At 41.4% G+C, this 19,900-nt stretch overlaps 1 protein-coding gene across 2 annotated transcripts in view; it reads left to right on the plus strand.

Annotated features, from left to right (window-relative positions):
• The window catches only part of TFEC (transcription factor EC), a 331,120-nt gene that overhangs the window by 268,335 nt on the left and 42,885 nt on the right, over positions 1-19,900 (plus strand). Inside the window, exons 4-6 of one of the 2 annotated variants that reach the window (XM_085650598.1) lie at positions 5,883-6,003; positions 7,789-7,845; positions 12,417-12,492. In XM_085650598.1, the coding sequence (XP_085506724.1) occupies positions 5,883-6,003; positions 7,789-7,845; positions 12,417-12,492 (254 nt within the window). The remainder of the gene's footprint in view (positions 1-5,882; positions 6,004-7,788; positions 7,846-12,416; positions 12,493-19,900) is intronic. The other variant, XM_085650599.1, reaches the window with a different exon arrangement.

Below are 19,900 nucleotides of genomic sequence, written 5' to 3' on the forward strand. Positions count from 1 at the left end.
AATCGAGCGGAAAATGCGGAAAAGAGATCTTCCATTTTATCCAGACGTTGATGGATTAAAGCTAGCTCAGATCTCTGGAATCTCTTCAGCTCTCTAACCTCGTCGAGGATTAAATTTAACATATCCTTGACTGTCATCTTCATCTCCCCCACGGTCTCAGTATCCAAATCAAGCAAAGGACTGAGATGATCCCCATTAGGGACATTAGAGACAAATTTAGTGGTCGAAGCATCCGCCATAGTTGTTGGGGGATGTGCAGAGGGATTGTCACTAGACGAAGGCGTAGAAGGCATAGATAACATAGGGGGTGCCCCTAAGTTAGATTTAGGCAAAGAATTAGGAGGGTGAATAATTGGAGGAGAGAGAGCGGGAGAAACTTGGGCAGACACGACATTTTTCTTTTCAAAGAGAGGAAATGATTTAGTACCTTTAAGCCCCTCCACTGGGCTCGCCTGCGTAGATGACCCATCTTTGAAGAACGAGGACCCTGCGATTTCTGTGCAGTGAGAAGCTTTCAAAACTGAAGATGGAGATAGAGATGGAGATAGAGTCTCACAGATAGATTCCTCGAGCTCTTCCGAACTTTCCGCACTGTGACTTCTCTCCTTTGCCTTGCCATCACCGAGGCACCCCTTGTTTAATAATTTGGCGGCATTCCGCGCCTCTTTATCCTGAATGCGAGAAGCCTTCGCCTTCCGTGTATTCAACAGCTTCCCCATCCCAAGAGCAGATAGAGCAAATATAGGCCTTAATCGTTGTCGCCAGATGCTGCTACAATAAGCAAATTCTGAGATATGAAAGTTCAGAAAAGTTCAAAAAGGAATTTAATGTCGTTTTGCTGGAGCTCTCCTGCTGCGCCCCTGCTGCTTGCAGCTCAGCCACCTCTCACCGTAACTGCCGCATCCATAGACCCTCGGGCGTAGCGTCAATGCTGGACGCAGGCACAGGCACCGGCTCTGGGCTGAAATAATACTGAGGACGCTGCCCTGCGATGCTGCAAAAACGTCCGAAGTACAGCGCTGTGTCAGAAGCGGCACCCCTCGAGATACATGAACCGAGCTGCTTTCCGCCCAGAAACGATGAAAACGAGCTTTCCCGTCAAGCTAGTAGCAGTATGCTGCTCCCCCGCCGTCGCGTCTCAGACACGCCAACCGCTCACGCCGTCAGCCGCCATCAACCGCGCCGGAGCAGCAGAACTCGGGGAGAAAGGGAGGAGCCAGGAGCCAGGAGCCGGGAATCCTCAGGTGCGCGTGGAGGCGTGGATCTCCATCGCGCCGTCCCTAATCCTCACTACATGCCAGTCACTTTTTTGATGGTGCTCAAATCTCTTTGAATCTAGAAGTGAGCCTGTCTTTGTTTACATAGGGCATGACAACATTTCTCTAATTGTAATATCTCTTACTTCTAGTCTCCTGGTTTGAAACTGTTGAAAGTGGCCACATCACTAACTCTCAGGGGCTTTGGAAGAAATATGAGTACTCACTTCAGTGGCATTAAGTAGAGCTTAGTGCAGAAAGAATAAAGAATGGAACCCTTTGGGATATATTGCATGCATGGGATAAGTATGCATGGAGACCTCCACCTGGCACAACTTTCCAGATGTACTTCTTAGACTGTCGGTGAACAGAAAAAACTCATCCAAGTATGCTCCAGTTTAGATGTATTTCTCAACATACACTTTTACAGGCTTTTATTGTGAATATGTCCTTTTTAATACACATAGCCATAAAGGCTACTTTACAACTTCACATACTAATTGTAATGTTTCCAATATGGTTAACGAAATGCCTAGGTGTTGCAGTTGTAGACAATGAATGCAACAAACTGCTGAATGGGCTGACCTGAGCATTATAAACTAGATACAGTTTATCAATGGTTACTCATCTGAAGGCCTATACAGGGGTCTCCAACCTTTTCTGTAACAAGAGCTACCCATGATAAACGAAAATCATCTTGAGCTACTATTGGTATTAATGTTGTGTTAGCAAAACATTAGACAAGACAACATTAGTGACCACCCTTTGCAAGATTCCTAGCAGTTCATCAGGCACGGTTGAAAGCAGTAATGCACAGAAGACTTTCTCAGTGTGGAACACCTCTTAGTGAGGAATATGTAACAGCCATGCACAAAGGTAATAATTGTATTAGTAAGTCTCCTCACCACCTCATGAGTTATCACTGAAATATCAGCTTTAAAATTATTTTGAAACCTGTGTATTTTTTCACCAAACATTATCTAATGACTTCCGAAAATGCTCACATTATCCTCTTGAATTTTGGTATACATTTATTAATTCAACCAAACCACCACCTCCTAATTTAGTAGGCTGACCTGAAAACACGAGAGGTACTTGTAGGTAGCTGGAGAGTTACCAGTAGCTCACAAGCTGCTTGTTGGAGAATCCCGGTGTAAAATAAAGCCTGCACACAATTAGGCTAATCTGGTAGGTTAGAAGAAGTATAAGACTGAAAGAAAATAACACATTTAAGGATGCTAAAAAACTCTATCGTCAGTTATGTTTAATGACGTTCCTGCTCATTTAATGGAACAGTAAATAGCATATTATGAAATATTAGAGCAATAATGTTTAGCGAAGTACTTTAATCTGCTCTTCTTATTAAAAATGTTCTCCCGGCGGCTGTAACTGACACTGACAAGCTTGAATAAGAAATGATCCAGTTCAGTTAATTATTGGATCCTAATAAGGTTGCTTTTATATATTATATAGCCTGTGCTTTTACATTTTGTTTCTTTGCAACTTTGCTTTAAATTTCATTAGGGGAACTGGAAATGGATTCTGAGAATGCCTTTGAATATATATAAAATAATGCTCATCCTCATGCTAAAACACAAGTTGCCTTCATGTGTTCCTTCTTGTTATTTAGCCATTTGAAATTACATATATATATACACAAACTCCTTTTCATATTTATTCTTGTGACTTTTATTACAGATGCATTCAATTGTGCAACGGCAATGTTTGTGTAAATTGTTCCGACCTTACTAGAGAAACGAAAATCATTGAAATTTGTGTGGAAATATTCGAGGCGATCTTTTAGCTGTACAAAAGAACAGCAACTCTGGTCTATGAGTCGCGTTGATAGAAGGACTTGACACGCTTTCTTAAAGAGTAACTGTGACACTGGATAGTTCGGTTTCTATTTATTCATTTTTTTATTTGAAATGGGTAAACTTCACCAGTCTAGCTAGCCTTTGGTCCTATAAGAAGAATGTTCAGAAGTATAGAAAGGAGTAATAAGGAAATGTGGAGTGAACTGTCCTTAGCCATTATTTTTATTTCCATGCTTTTGCCTTTGTAAGTGTACAACAGAATACAAGTCTCAACATTGTTGTTAAGTTTATCTCTTAGTTCGTGAGTTAAAGCGTTCCAGAATCTAGAGTCCTGGAAACCCATAGATCTTCTTCCATGTTTCTGTCTCTTGAAGGGCCATTAGCTGAAAAGGTATAAGTTGGTCGAATGATGAGTCTTGGCTGGTGTGTGTACTGGAGCGTACAGAAGTGCACTAGTAGGCATTGTATGGTACTTTCAGGGGCGTAACAGACACCTCCACGGAGTCCACTGTGCGGGGTGGGAGGGACGCCTCATAATCTTCAGGGGAGGGGCCCACAATCTCAGTTTATACTTGCTTTGCTGTCCTACACTCTCTTTTTAATAGTCTGTTTGCTTCAGGCATTTGTGCAGCTGCTTGAAGGTTAAAAAAACCCATAAAAACAAGAGCAAACACTTTGGAAACATTGATAAAAGGTTCTTACAGTAAGGGAATGGGGTCCCATGACCAAGTAACATCAGATTCCTCCAAGGTTTTTACTTGTAGAGCGAGCCTTGAATTTTCATTCCTAGTTTCTACAGTTTTATATAGCATCAAATTGTCCATTAGGCATTGGAGTGCTTTACATGAACACATGTTATCCTACACAAGAACACACTTTTAGGCACCTGGGGAGTAATTGATTTGCCCTGAATCAGAGGATGTTCTGGGCAATACGACAGGCCCATGCAGCACATGGGTCACTGCGGGCCATCCAGCCATACAAGGGCCCCAAAGCCACACAAGGCAATGAATATCTGTGAGACTGGGAGACTCAAGGGCCCCTCTTCGCAATCTGCGGGGGAGCACCACCATTTTAGGTTACACCACTGGGTACTTTAATTTCCCCTTGATGCCACAAGGACCCAGTGAAGAGCTTTCAAAACCAGCTTCACGTAATTGTGTTTATAAGGACTCTGAGAGAGTTTGACCACACATATTTGCAGCCTTCACAATTTTTCTGTGAGATTTGGAATGAAACCTTGATTAGAATATTTTGTGAGTGTCTAGCCAACCTTTCACAAGCGACATTGCCATCGCCACCAAGTGGTTGAATTTCATAAAAGGGAGACATTTCCTAAGGATATGCATTTAAAGGTTTACATCTATAGTTGCATCATTGATTGTAGAGTGATTAATAGACCCCCCAAAAAAATGATTCCCTGATTTCATAGTTTTTGCGTAGTGGTGTCTGTGGAGAAACTCTTGTGTTTTTAGTTTCCCTTAAAGGATTTCTGTTTTGAATTACTAAGGCAGAGTACATTTTCATTCACCCACTAGATTCCATAATGTTTGTGTAACTCCCCTAATTTTTCAGTTGCATATATGTTTTATTCTTATCAGTGTACATTTGGCGATGTGTTTGATGATGACACACTGGCATTTTCCTGGTGGCCTGCAGACTTGAGTTATGCTTTCAAAGTAGTTATAGGCTGCCAAGATCAAACTATACCCCCATGACCCTATGGTAATCACTGTCTTTTGCATTTTGGGAATTGATTCAACCAGTTTTGACAGCGTTGATTTTTGTTTTTCAGTGGAAACTTCTTATTAATGTCTAAAGCTAGTCATGTCCTGGCAATCTCTGGAGGAGGTTGGGAATGCCAATTACAGCTGCCATTTAATCAAGGGTTGCCTAGCCAGGATCTATGCCTATCCGGAGAATGTGTGCATAAACATGAATGCCAAAGGATTATGTGTGTCTCACTTGATCCAACCAAGTCATTTAGATCAAGACATGTATGTATCTATGTATGTATTTAAAAGGTGTGAACCTAGCCTAGCCAAAAGGCAGCAGAGCGCTACGCAGGGTCAATTACAAGCATAAAGTCAACAAGTGATAGGAGAGTGTAATAGTGTAAAAATGAGCAACAAATTGTTTTGCACCATTTTGTTTACACTAGCAAAGATGTGCCTAATGGTAATTTACCTACCAAAAAACTATGATACGAGTGATAACTTGCACAAAACTGGTGCAAATATAATAATGTGAATGTTATTCCATAGCATTTAGCCCCAATCAAACTGCAAATTATAAACTGCTAAAACGCAGCTCAAAGTCACTAATCATTGTTGTACAATTGTGATTCACAAACTAGATGTAGATGCGGAGAGAATGTAGCCTTACGGCTAGAGTGGTTGACGTCGAAGCTAGGGAACCTGGTTCGCGTCTCAGCAACGACGTTCAACATATTGTGATTCTGGGCAAATCACTTAACCTCCCCGTGCCTAAAAAACATGATTGTGTAACGAAACTGGTGGTGTGTAAAGCGCTCTGATGCCCGATATCTTTGGGTCTAGTTCACGCTATATAAAACTCAAATATTTTATAAGTATGTATGTAACAAAATTAGCCTGAAATTTCAAAGTACAGATTTCCCCAAAAATTCAAGGTTCTTTAACAGAAGATGTAGTTTGATTCCAAAACTTTGTACGTTTATGATATAATATACACTTTCATTTTTTTACTAAAACATGTCAAAGCTCTAAGTTAATGTTTTGTTTGTATTCTTTTATATATGTTTCATGAACTTTCTGTTTTGAATCTGCAGCTGCCGTTACCCAATGAACTTATAGATGTATATAATACTGGTCAAGGAATGCCCGTTGCAGATATGGGTCTTACAAGTGCATCATGCCCGTCCAGTCATGGCGTGAAAAGGGAAGCTATAGGTAATGTGTTTTCGTAGCAATGTTTTACCTCATGTGCCACTTTCTTTTTTTTTTAAAGCCCTTTGCAAGGTTAACAGAACGTCTAAAGAGTTTGTTTGTTAAGACCTTGGCTTCATTTTTGAAAAGCAACTGGGGTAATATTAGTTGGGGAGTTCAGACAGTTTAGACAAGTAAAACCCCAAGCAAAGTATTTGTTATTGTGGTTCGGGGTTTTGCCTGCACCAAAGCCTGTCATCTCTTGCCACTGCCACCCCACACCATGCTAAGAACACACATCTGTACTGTATGTGCTTGCAATCCTCCCTGGCACCTACAGGTGACCGTGGGGGTGTGCAGACTGCTCATCTGCAATGTCTTCTCCAGGATGTTCCTGGGAGGAGATCCTGGAGAAAGAATGGTCATGTTGGGTAAAAACTGAAAACTTAGCGGCATATCAGCAACAGACGGTGATAAATATCGCAAAGCGCGCTTAACGCTTTCATATTTATCGTCGTCTATCGCTGGAATTTATCGCCCGGTTAGCGCGTTATTAACAACGCGTTACTCCAGGACGATAATATTCCAGTGATATCCAGGGAAATGGGCCAACATCGCTGGAAAACCAGCAATGTTGCACTCAAAACTGCGATAGCCTTGGTGACTCTGTGGTCGTATCACCAAAATCCACCCCCAAACTTATGGATACATAAGTCTGGATTTTACCAGACATTCAAATCCAGCGATAATGGCCAGCTAGCGTGATTTTGCCCATCGCTACGCCGGCCGGGCCATTGTTGTAAATTTCGCGAAGCTGCCTTCGCGATATTTATCCATGGAGCTTTTTTGAGGCACACCTACTTTGCATCTCATTAGCGATGCAAAGTTAGGCGTGCTGGGAACGAGCGCTAAGTATGCAAGACACGCGCTAGCGTGTCCTTACTGATGAAGCGATAAAGTTATCGCCGCTTTTCGCCCAAAAACGGACGCTGAAGCGGCGATAGGTTTATCACCAGCCCTTGTCAATATGCCCCTTAGTTTCATACTGTAGGTAGAAATGGTTGCCCAGCTGCCCGGATGTTATAAAAAAAAACGATAACTCCTATTCAGTACTTCACAGAGGGTCAGATCCCTGTTATGAGAGCGTGCGTCTGTTGAGGCATAATTGTTTTAGGAACTTCCGCAGCACAGCAGATTACTTCACATACTGGCTTGCACTCTGCCACATATATGTATCATCGCTCACGGCCATGGTGCCCTAAAGGAAAGGAGGACTCTTTTAATGCCTTTCAATAAACCCATTGATCGTGAACCCATACTAATGGATTAAAATTTCAAAAGTTAAATTTAATTATTCTGAACAAGGGTAATAGTCATCTTGAGCTGTATACTTCCCAGTCAAAGAGAAGAAAGAGCCCCATTTATAGCCACTTCTCAAACATTTGTGTATCAATGCGATAAAAATGGATTTTCCATAGCCAGTGCTGGACCATTTTGTTGCAAGCAAAATGCAGCAAACCCAGCAGAATCATTTGCTGCCTATACAACATGTTTCTGCAGACACCGTCGTTGCTTCTAGCAGCGCTATATGATCTGCCCTGCACTTCACATCACAGCAAAATCACGGGAATTAGAAATACGTCTAATGGTTTTATCGTGCAGTAAGTTTTACCAAGAAAGTAATGCATGGTAAATAGATTAGGTAATGTGCTGAATCAAAAAACATGTGACCAAAAGTCATCCGTTCTTTCCTAAAATGAGTGATTGACTTGAGTACACGCAAGTTAATTTGGGTTCCTTTTCCGTCAGAAGCAGAGACACGGGCAATGGTAAAAGAAAGACAGAAGAAGGACAATCACAACCTAAGTAAGTAAATATTCTAATTGGTGCTACTGTGTGAATGGATCTCTTTGAGCTTGCATACTGACAGCATATGTGTTGTGTTAAATATTCAGGGTCTTTAGAATTAACATGACAGATAAGATGTTTCCCACTTGAGACTTTTGTGAAGTGAGTTTCTTTTCTGTTAAAATTATACTTTGGTATGCCCTTCAATGGTCACAGAAGCAAATAGCAGCTTGACCACACACGCATCCTGTTTGTAATTGCTAGTAATGTGATAATTAATCATTACCTCCAGTCTGAGCCAGTTCTGGCTGGGAGTGCTTATGGGCTTTGACTGTAACATCTGCTTATCACTCACGTTGGTAGTGGGACACAATTAGAAAGTAGTGCCTTCTGGCACCATGACCTTCTCTGTGCTCAGCAGATGTTCAGGATGAATATCATGAGGTCTTATATCACTTTGAACCTTAGCTTTAGTTTGAAAGCAGGAAGGGCAGTTTTCACAAAAGTGTTGGGTACATTCACAACATTCTCTGCCCATTATTGTGCTAACATTTGTCATTTTCAGGAATGATGTCACAAGTCTGGGCTCTCACGTGTTGAATTCCTCTCTCACCTGTATTACAAAAGTGCAACAAGTCACTGAAAGTATCATTGTCTTACTGTATTTTATCCATCATCCCTTTGAATCTTTGTATTACTGGGCAATCTGGTAAATATCTCTGTCACACTCACTTGAGGGTCTTGACGTGCTGTATCTACACGATAATGAATAGTCACATTCTAGCTTTTTGAAGCCTCTCACTGATCTATGGCCAGTGTTCCCTGAGGTGTTCTGAACACTGTGATGGGCAGAGTCGGTTTGGCACTACACAATAACCAGGGAAGCAGATGACCCAATTTGTTTCCATCAGCGTGCATCTTGACCTGGTATGCACAAAAACGAGATGGTGCAATTGCTCAGCAAGATGGGAAGGTTCATCCAGAGCCTTCATCAATGTGGTCTGCTGTGTGTGGTCCTAACGAGTGTCAACTTCTAAGTGAGTCAGTGATGACTCAATCCGTGAGAGCTCTCCATGTAAGGCATCCCTGGCCCCCACAACTGTGCAGATACAATGTCCTCTAAGAACAACCTTCATTGCCTCCAATCTATTCATCTAGAAGAAGATGTGTCAAATTTGGGGGCCTATAAAAGTACCTCCCTACCATTCAATTGACCCTCTACCAGTGCATTGCACCTGTCAGGGTCTGTCTCTGTTCCCAGGGGCCGAAAGGGAACCCCTGAGCAGACCCAGTTTAAAGCAGCCCCAGCAAAGCCAGAGTATGTTGTGCAAAAGAACTGTCCTCACCAATGCTTCTGCAAGCAAAACGTCCTCCCCTCCGGCCACATGAGTTTCCTCTATTGATGCGATTTGTGCCCCTTGCCTCTCAAATATTGCCTTTGCCTGAAAGTACCCATACTACATACATTTCATGTAAGTATAGTAATCTTAGCCATCTGAGTGGTGCCAGATGGGAGCCAGACCCCTGAATCTTGTTAGTGTGCTGCACAATGACTGTGTTCTGTTCCAGAGTGGTGATGGCGCACAAAAAGTGGTATATGTGTGTGTCACATACCATAGCAATCAATAACATTAGAACCCACAACTCCCAGCCCAGGGCAACCAGAAAAAAAACATTGATCACCCAAACATGAAAAAAACTGTCCCATACAACGGGTGCTCCTGAATGCATGGTTATGCACTTCAATGTTGCTTAGGAGCCAGACGACGGGGGTGGCCAGTGTATCATCGGTCCGTACCTCATCCGGACTGTTATAAGTACCTGTACCAAGTCCGTAAGGGAGAGCAATCAATTCCAAGCAATTTGATATTCAAGCACAGGATGACTTTTGTGATGAGTGGCTAAATCCTCTTCAGATGCATTCCTATAATCTTATCAGCTGTTTGTGGCGCTATGATTGGAAGAACGGATGAGTTTGCATACCCATGGAGTGAGCTGGTTCTTCATCTGAATCTTCATATACCAAAGAATGACCTATTGATAAGCTACGATCCGCCCACAAAGCAACCACGACTGAGCCTGCTCCTCCCTGGCCCGTTCCAGGGTAGGGGCCCCCTGGAGGTCAGAGGGCCTTGGACCTTGGGATCTGCTGCTATGGCGCTTTGAGGGACCCATTAACGGTTGGTGTCATGCAGGTGATGATGGGCTGGAGGTCTCATAACAACGTTGCTCCACCCAGTCCCATGCATCCCCTGGCTCTGTAAAGAAGTAGCTCTTGTTCTTGACCATCACTTTAGGTCTGACAGGGAAGAGCAGAGTATAGCACAGACCCATCTGACCCAGCCTACATTTAACCCCCAAGAAAGAGGCCCTACACCGACATTGTGTTATCTGGAAAAATACATACTCATATTCTCATATAAGAGTGGGAAGGTTGTCCTGGCAGCCTGCATGAAGAGTGTCTTTGTTTCTGTAGTTGAGAACCTGGGCCACAATCAGTCTTGGAGGAGCCCCAGCCTGCACTGCAGGGACGCGGTGGGTGCGCTCAAGTAGAAAGTGGGGACAAGTGATTCAGAGGCACCACCTGCGATAGCCAGGTCTCAAAAAGCTGCATTTGGTTGTCACCTTCTGCTCTGCCCAGAAATCCTCCTATGTGAAGATTATTAGGGTGCAAGTGCTCCTCAGGTTCCTCCGCCTGGGCCTCCAATTCCTGGACCTTCGTAATGCAAGAGCGGACCCTGCTCTCCAGCTCCTTCATGGACAGACGGATAACCATACTCAGCAGTTCAGCTCATCAAGAGGCTCACCACTGAAAATGAGCATCATATTTTCACTTATTTGGGTGGAGGATTCGAACATTGGGCCCATGAAGAAGAATTCCCTCCCACCCAGTGGGAATAAGTGATTGTAGCTCTTGCTACCTTTGCCTGTGCTGCATCTTCTCATCCAATACATTCACACATACTACAGCATAACCGTGCTGATGGTTGACAGGGGAGAAGATCAGTGGGCCAGAGCAGAGACCACCGCTTCAGCAAGGAAAATGTGTAAGCGTTCATACAACCACATAGAAAACCTCTTTCTCTTCCCCCTCTTTCAATGCATCCCAAAAAAGGCGTGTGCATCAAACAACCCAAGGTTCTGCGCACAACCAAGACTGCATAGTACAAAAGAAGCCTTTTAATTGGGGTTGTTGTTAGAAGTTAGAAGCTCTGCTTAGCCTATTGCCTCTGCCTGGAGGAAGTAAAAGCAAAATGTCCCCCAGAGCCTGGGGGTCTCATAGATGCATCTTTGTATACCCTAATATTGAAAAGGAGCCTGGGATTAATAAACAGCATGCATTAAGCCATTAGGGTATTACCACACAGATTAGGTTTGTCATTACATTGCATGTTTGGTAGTTAGCTATGCACCTTGATTGAAGTACTTCGTTACTAAATGCTCTGCTGGACAGCTGGGCTATGAGTTGATCACCATTATATGTTTCAATGAGTTCTGAGCTTGTATCCCAGAGTACCTTCCTGAATAAGCCCTGAATTGCTTGACTTTGTTACTATGAGGATCAAGAGATGAAAGGATGGGCTTTGGGTCCAATGATATGGTAAATCCCCAGAACACAAGTGGTTAAAGGCTCACAGTACTACAGTTTGAGCCCAGTAAATTCTGATTGCCCTGAGACTTACAAACATGTTCTCATAATAGTGTCATGATGACTTAACAAATACACACCTTTTCTTTCTCTCTGTATTTCATTCATCTTCAATTTCTTGCAGATTTTTACTTTAGTTAAGAACTCTAGCCCTGCAATAACATTATGCACAGTGAATGTCAGACATTCCTATATTCTAAATGGCCAGAGCCCTGGGACATGCTCCAGTTGTAATTCACATGTAAGATTAAAATACATTTGGCAGATATGCTCTTAAGGCAATCATAGTCAGACAATAACGATGGCATATCTGTTTCTTCCACCTGAGCTTCGCTTGAAGTGCTGTCAATCTGATTCATGAATGACTCTAAATTTGGTGTGGTGTGATTTATGGTTGTCGATGCAGCAGAGACAGGTACATACTGTTGTGCATTAATGCAGGCTTCATCTTTGGTAAAATAACACTTTCTGAAGGAGGTTACTGCTCACACCTCTAGGGAGTGAAAGGTCCAGCTGGTTAAAATTAAGAGATGATCCATGATAGTTGGGATGGAGAGAGAGAATTGTTTCCAGTGTGACAAAACATGAAATATACTTTCAGAAGAAATCGCCAGGTCAGGTATACCAAATAAACCACTACAAGAGAGAGGTAGCCCTAAACATAAAGGGCCTCCGCACCTGTTGCAGAGGCCCTGCAGTCGTGGTGAAGTCTCCGCACTCAGGCAGGATCTCTGCAATGAGAATTCTCATTGTGGAGATTCCACCCGGAGTGCAGAGACTTCCTCATGACTTCCCCATGACTGTAGGGCCTCCGCCACGAGCCCTTTGTGAATCAGATCCACAGACTCTATTTGATTTCATCTACAATCATCAATGATCAGTTTAATTTGTTCTTCAGTGGACCTGAAAAGAAATAGTCAATACTGTTTTGTCTTTATAGTTGAAAGAAGAAGAAGATATAATATCAACTACAGAATCAAGGAGCTAGGCACACTTATACCGAGGTCCAATGATCCGTGAGTAATAAGAGCTTCATATTTTTTTATTTGCGTTACTAAATCTCAGTTTGTCAATATTAAACTTGCTTTGTTGTGCAATCGGAGATTAGTCAACACCCTCTTTCTCTTCTTTTGAGAAGTACTATTAGAGTAAAGTAACATAACAATGTGCATCTGTATAAGGAGCAAATTACCAGTGAGTGGTTTGGAGCTGTAAAACTGATGTTTATTGTTACCCATCTCATTAGCACTGACAATATAAGTATGGTAACAGGCTGAGAACAACTGCTGGAATTCTGTCCTGTGGTGATCAAGACAAAAACAGTTCCCGTAATTAGATGCAATAGTCCAATAAGCAACCCGGCCTGGCTGAGTTTTGTATCACACTAAACATGTCACTTCATGCCTTTTGCATTTATTTTGAATGATTTCTCAGATTATGTAAATGCCAGTTTATCAGGTATGGAAAGTGGTGTTTGACTTGGATAGTTGGTAAATATATATATTTATTGTACCAATCCACGTTAATTAATTTAGAAATGGATTCACACAGGCAGTATACATTACTGTACCAGGATGTAATGCTTGGATGATAAAAAACCAATATCCCGTATGTTAAATGTGGAGGTACCGCACAAGCTCAATACAATACTTTTTCATTTTGGCTACAAAAATGAGTAGTATAATGTACTGCCATGTAATGCACCTTGAATCTAACAAAAATGACTAGTCACATGCATTGTGACATGTGACTCTGTACCCTAAAATATGTATTGTTGATATCAAGTGGACCAGCAAAACCTTGGATCCACCCGTAAACGTGCACTTAGCATGTAAAGTGTTGCACTTGACATCATTAGTAAAGTCACTGTAGAATTAGAGAATTCATTCATACATTCTGTGCCTTAACAGTATTAAAAGCTATACTCTTTGGAGACATGATGAATAAACCATTCTTACCTATTAAACATATATTTAGAAACAAAAATGATTTATGTAATGTGTGCACTAATGTCTCATATAGTGCATTTAAATGTAGTTCTTAGTCATACATCTACATACACATTCAAGATTTAACTGTATGCCAAATGCATTATACATTTAATGACATTTTAAATTCATTTGTGGTTAAAATTGCATATGCATATTAAATTGCATCATTGATTTAATACATTAAAGCTGTCCTGACAAGGCCTGTTTTTTATTTTGCCTAAGATATTGATTTCCTTTTTCTACTTGCATGACTTTTTCCTTGCAGGTGCAATTCACACGGTTTGTTAGTTTGAGAATAGATACAACACTTTACTAGCAATAGAGAGAGAGCCTGATAAGAAGATCTTGAGGAAGAGCATGGAGAGCCAGTGCTTTAACTGAAGGATCCAATTCAGCATTATTGTTATGTAGTTTAGGTGAAAAAGGATGAAGTTATTTCCATGTTTGGTGTGGGGCAACCCATGATGATGTGAACAGAGGGGTGTTGCTCAGGAGACTCTTGTGTCAAAATCAAGTGTTCACAGTGTCTAAACTCAGATACCTGGATGCTCAGACATACAAAACTCTTTCCCTTGGACTTTGAGAGGTTAAGACCTCTTCACTTTCCTTTTGATTCTCTGCTCAGTGTAGCTCTTGACCGAGCTTCTGAGATGCTGACACCTTCCTGCAGTTTCTTCATATTTTCCAGTTTTTCTGTATTTCTCTGACTTTGAGACTCTTTCGGATTATTAAACAATCCTATTAGTTTGGACTTTACTTAGATGATTTTAGAGTTACTCAATTATAGAAAAGAGAACCAGAAAGTATTCTATGAGCACCAGACCTTGTTATTGATCTTTTGTATTGCTGTGACTAAACTTCTTGTTTGTCTTATACCGGCACGCCTAAACATCTTTAGGAGGTTGAGTTTACCGATGTGTATTCTGTACCTTTACAGCAAGGTGCTGAGATTTATGTACCTTAACTTGACTGCTATCTTGTAATAAACCTTCCTAACTATAGTCACTGATTCCTTGTCCTAATTATGTAGCCAAATGGGTTAGACTGTTAATTTAAGATTGATTGAAATTAATGTTAACTTCCATCATGTCTCAGACAGCGAAGAAAAGGTCCATTGAAGGACAAGTGGTAAGAGACTTGGCCCAGGGTGCTGGAGCAAAATGGTACCACATCGGAGGGTTTGTCATTGTGGTGAGGGAGTTTAGGGGGGCCCATTCAGAAATTGCCCGAGCCCAGCCCAAACCCCTACCTAAATCCCATAGTTCACTCAAAGGATTGATCGATTTCCAGCGGTTCCAGAACAAACTGTAGCAGCTTGGTGTGACTGATAATAGGAATGCGCATTGCAATTGATAATGCTTAGCTTGCATTTTTGTAGTGATTATGTAGTGTTCTCCGAAGATGTTTTAAGTTGATGCGTGAATGTGGTGCTTAATGCAGAGAAGTTGAAGTGGTTATCAGGTTCATCGTGGCATAATTGAAATTATTACATCAAGCTGCAGTTCCACTAGTCATTATTAGGTGTCCCTCACAAAACAAATGCAAAAGCATTGAAACCCTTTCATGAAGCTGCAGTTCCACTAGCCGCTACTAGGTGTCCCTCATGAGTCAAAAGCAAAAGCATTTGACTTGAGGGACACCTAACAACGACTAGTTGAACTGCAGCTTGATGTAATAATTTCAATGCTTTTGCATTTGACTCGTGAGGGACACCTAGTAACGACTAGTTGAACTGCAGCTCTTTGTAGAATTATTTTGATATTGGATACTATAATATTCACTGCCCACTGCTAATCTCATCCCATAATGCTTTGCAGGGCCTTTGGTTGGGATTGTATTTTTGCCCATAACTGTGCTTGGGGTGGTCCTAAGAGGATGGGACCACCACTGAATCATTCAGCATGATATGCTCTTTGTGTTCAAGGCATCTGCTTGGTCCTCCCCCTAGGTTAGCGGGGACCCCAATTTCATCACCTCTCTCATTGCCTGATGTTTGTCATTTTCAAAGTTCACTTTTGTGAATTGGTTAAATGCTTGTTAGCATTTAAAGTTGCTCTATGAAAGCATTTATGGGTGCAGTTTAGTAACTGACTCTGCTACGTGGAACTGAGTTTTTGCCTGAATTCTGTGGTTTTAATGGAACGTGACAAATCTCTGCAAACTTCGGCAGCGGAGCGGAGTTTATTGCCCAGGCCTATAAATTGCTGAGAGAACGCGCTTGTGAGAAAATTGCAAAGGAGGGTGAGCCGCTGCAAGTATTGAGATTGATGTAACACTGTGCTTCGCTGGTATTGGTTGGTAAGTGTAGAGCCGTGCTGGTATTGATTAGACACGTCATAGCGAGCCAGACTGGTATTGGCCATGATTGCTGAACAGAGAATTGTGAGTGAAAAATGATTCCTTGGTTTACACGAAAAGTCCTTTGCATATTTTTGATTGAAATTAAAATTCTTAAAAGCACTACAAACACTAATGAGGAGAGATGTGACTGTACATGTGAGAAAGGAGAAAGAGGCACCACCTGAAAGTATAATCTCAAAAAAGAGAGTTTCCCAGGGACCAGAAAGGACTGGGTGTCAGATATTTATCAAAAAAAGATTCCTTTCTGTGTATTACTCTTTTAGTTGGTGACCATGAGGCCTACACATTTAGATCAATAACCTTTGATTTTTGACTGTGACACTGGACAAATATTATTACTCCAGACTAGAATATACTTTTTGTTACTCTCAAAATTTATTTTTCATAGGAAAACACTTATGTTCAATAAAATCATATTTTAAAATTGCATTCAATATATACTCTGATTGGGTGCTCTGGTACAGTCTTATATATGCTATCTAACAATTCCGTATTACGGTATCTATCTCAGAGTCACACACACTTCAAATCATGTACTTTCAAAATTGCAAATTAAATACTACACAAATACATTTCATATGCTTTAAAAAGTCCCACTGTCGACGCGTTTCGGTGCATAGGTTACAATAGTAGCACCTTCCTCAGGACGGACAAGAATTTAAAACCAAAGTTTTGTTCTTCTTTCTAAAAAAGAGAATGCATATAATTAATACCATTTCCCTATGGAGAGTTGATTCTAGTTCTGGGCTATGCTGTTAGTGTCACTTATACATATTGTCTGCCCTTACTTTAAGTGTAGGGGTTGAAGTCCTTCTGTGGGTGTTCAGGACGACTTTATCACCTCTCAACTTTTGTGATTTTAGACCACTTGCATCATAGTCAGTGGAGTCATAGAATTCTACAAAAAGAGCATGGAGTTATTTCACCATACTTTTTGAGCCTATTAGCCTATTCTCATGCTGTTAAGCAAAACACTTACTTTTAAAAAGTCACGTTGACACATGTTCAATGGTGTCTTAAAGCAGGTACGTCTTTCGATATGCACCGCCTGTATTCAATTGTTTAGCTGTGCCTGTAAGGTACATAGATAATGCTATATACTTCAAATAATGATGTCATGGCACTGGTGTTTATTCTCAACAAATACATCCATATACCTACCAATAGGTTTTTCGCCTAATGTTTAAGTTCAGGCTGTCCTTCCCTGCACCTTTTCAAGTGGTGTCCTGATACCTGTACCGGAATAACATGACGTTCAATTTAAGTGTACAGTTATCCATAGATCATGGCTTTAGACATCTACCTATCCCCTACTCCTTCTAAATTAGAAAGGGGTTCAGTACATACCAGTTAGAGCCTGCAATATCTTGTGGCAGCCTGAATCTTGACAACGCTGTCTTCTTTTCTTTAAGCGCTGTCAGCCACACTGTAGGTTTTCTTGGGGGTGTTTTTACTTTTACTCCCAACCTGTGTATTAAAAGTCATATTGGAGGAGGTTTTATTTAGATCCTCGCATAGAAGAATCTTCTTATCGCATTCCCCAGATTTTGCCAAATTTGCTAATTACAAGTATGTCCTCTACTCTCATTGTCACTCATGCTGTTTTAAAGCAGTGCTGAGGTGTACTTTAATATTTCTTTATCAGAGGTAACTAACAGAAACCGTGCCCTGTTCGCTTTGCAGTGCTACAGCGTTAAAAGCGATTGTCACAAGCAGCCCCTCCCTAGAGCACTTGCTTAATGACCCTCCCTAGAGCACTTGCTTAATGCAAGCTGATAGACTAAGGTCTTCAGAAAAGGAGTACCACAACTTTCCCCCTTTCCTAGGATTTCAGTCTTGGAATCCTGCATAGGAGAAAAGATTCTCTCCCTCACTCTACATACATTCGAGTGCCCAATGCTTACTCAAGTCTTCTATCCATCTAGTTTGCACCAAAGCGGTCCTTACCTTTAAAAATCGGCGAGCCTGCTAGTCACAACGTCCTGCTTCCACCGCAACTGGTGAATGCAGTCGTTTGTGCAGGCTTTAAATACCCCTAGGCATACTTAATTGGATGCCTATTACCTGCCAAATTGGTATTTAACATTCAATTAAGGTAGCCGTCTATCGGCGCCATTTTAGTAGTTTTTTGCATCAATCCTTTAAGGACTACAGGTCCATGGGTTCAATCCCGGGTCCTCCTGCTTGCCGAATTTTAAGCTGGTGACTATTATTATTTCTGATTTGTTTATAACACTGTCCCCTTTTCTTTTAATATTGTAAACTTCCTCCTGGGCACACCGGTTTGTTCAGACCGATTTTCGATCGTTTTCGGCCGCCATTTTGGTAGTTTTTAAGTCTTATTTGCGAACTACAGAACCACGGGTTCTGTAGTTCGCAAATAAGACTTAAAAACTACCAAAATGGCGGCCGAAAACGATCGAAAATCGGTCTGAACAAACCGGTGTGCCCAGGAGGAAGTTTACAATATTAAAAGAAAAGGGGACAGTGTTATAAACAAATCAGAAATAATAATAGTCACCAGCTTAAAATTCGGCAAGCAGGAGGACCCGGGATTGAACCCATGGACCTGTAGTCCTTAAAGGATTGATGCAAAAAACTACTAAAATGGCGCCGATAGACGGCTACCTTAATTGAATGTTAAATACCAATTTGGCAGGTAATAGGCATCCAATTAAGTATGCCTAGGGGTATTTAAAGCCTGCACAAACGACTGCATTCACCAGTTGCGGTGGAAGCAGGACGTTGTGACTAGCAGGCTCGCCGATTTTTAAAGGTAAGGACCGCTTTGGTGCAAACTAGATGGATAGAAGACTTGAGTAAGCATTGGGCACTCGAATGTATGTAGAGTGAGGGAGAGAATCTTTTCTCCTATGCAGGATTCCAAGACTGAAATCCTAGGAAAGGGGGAAAGTTGTGGTACTCCTTTTCTGAAGACCTTAGTCTATCAGCTTGCATTAAGCAAGTGCTCTAGGGAGGGTCATTAAGCAAGTGCTCTAGGGAGGGGCTGCTTGTGACAATCGCTTTTAACGCTGTAGCACTGCAAAGCGAACAGGGCACGGTTTCTGTTAGTTACCTCTGATAAAGAAATATTAAAGTACACCTCAGCACTGCTTTAAAACAGCATGAGTGACAATGAGAGTAGAGGACATACTTGTAATTAGCAAATTTGGCAAAATCTGGGGAATGCGATAAGAAGATTCTTCTATGCGAGGATCTAAATAAAACCTCCTCCAATATGACTTTTAATACACAGGTTGGGAGTAAAAGTAAAAACACCCCCAAGAAAACCTACAGTGTGGCTGACAGCGCTTAAAGAAAAGAAGACAGCGTTGTCAAGATTCAGGCTGCCACAAGATATTGCAGGCTCTAACTGGTATGTACTGAACCCCTTTCTAATTTAGAAGGAGTAGGGGATAGGTAGATGTCTAAAGCCATGATCTATGGATAACTGTACACTTAAATTGAACGTCATGTTATTCCGGTACAGGTATCAGGACACCACTTGAAAAGGTGCAGGGAAGGACAGCCTGAACTTAAACATTAGGCGAAAAACCTATTGGTAGGTATATGGATGTATTTGTTGAGAATAAACACCAGTGCCATGACATCATTATTTGAAGTATATAGCATTATCTATGTACCTTACAGGCACAGCTAAACAATTGAATACAGGCGGTGCATATCGAAAGACGTACCTGCTTTAAGACACCATTGAACATGTGTCAACGTGACTTTTTAAAAGTAAGTGTTTTGCTTAACAGCATGAGAATAGGCTAATAGGCTCAAAAAGTATGGTGAAATAACTCCATGCTCTTTTTGTAGAATTCTATGACTCCACTGACTATGATGCAAGTGGTCTAAAATCACAAAAGTTGAGAGGTGATAAAGTCGTCCTGAACACCCACAGAAGGACTTCAACCCCTACACTTAAAGTAAGGGCAGACAATATGTATAAGTGACACTAACAGCATAGCCCAGAACTAGAATCAACTCTCCATAGGGAAATGGTATTAATTATATGCATTCTCTTTTTTAGAAAGAAGAACAAAACTTTGGTTTTAAATTCTTG

This window comes from Triturus cristatus, chromosome 4_1 (assembly GCF_964204655.1).
Source record: "Triturus cristatus chromosome 4_1, aTriCri1.1, whole genome shotgun sequence".
NCBI classification, from domain to species: domain Eukaryota; kingdom Metazoa; phylum Chordata; class Amphibia; order Caudata; family Salamandridae; genus Triturus; species Triturus cristatus.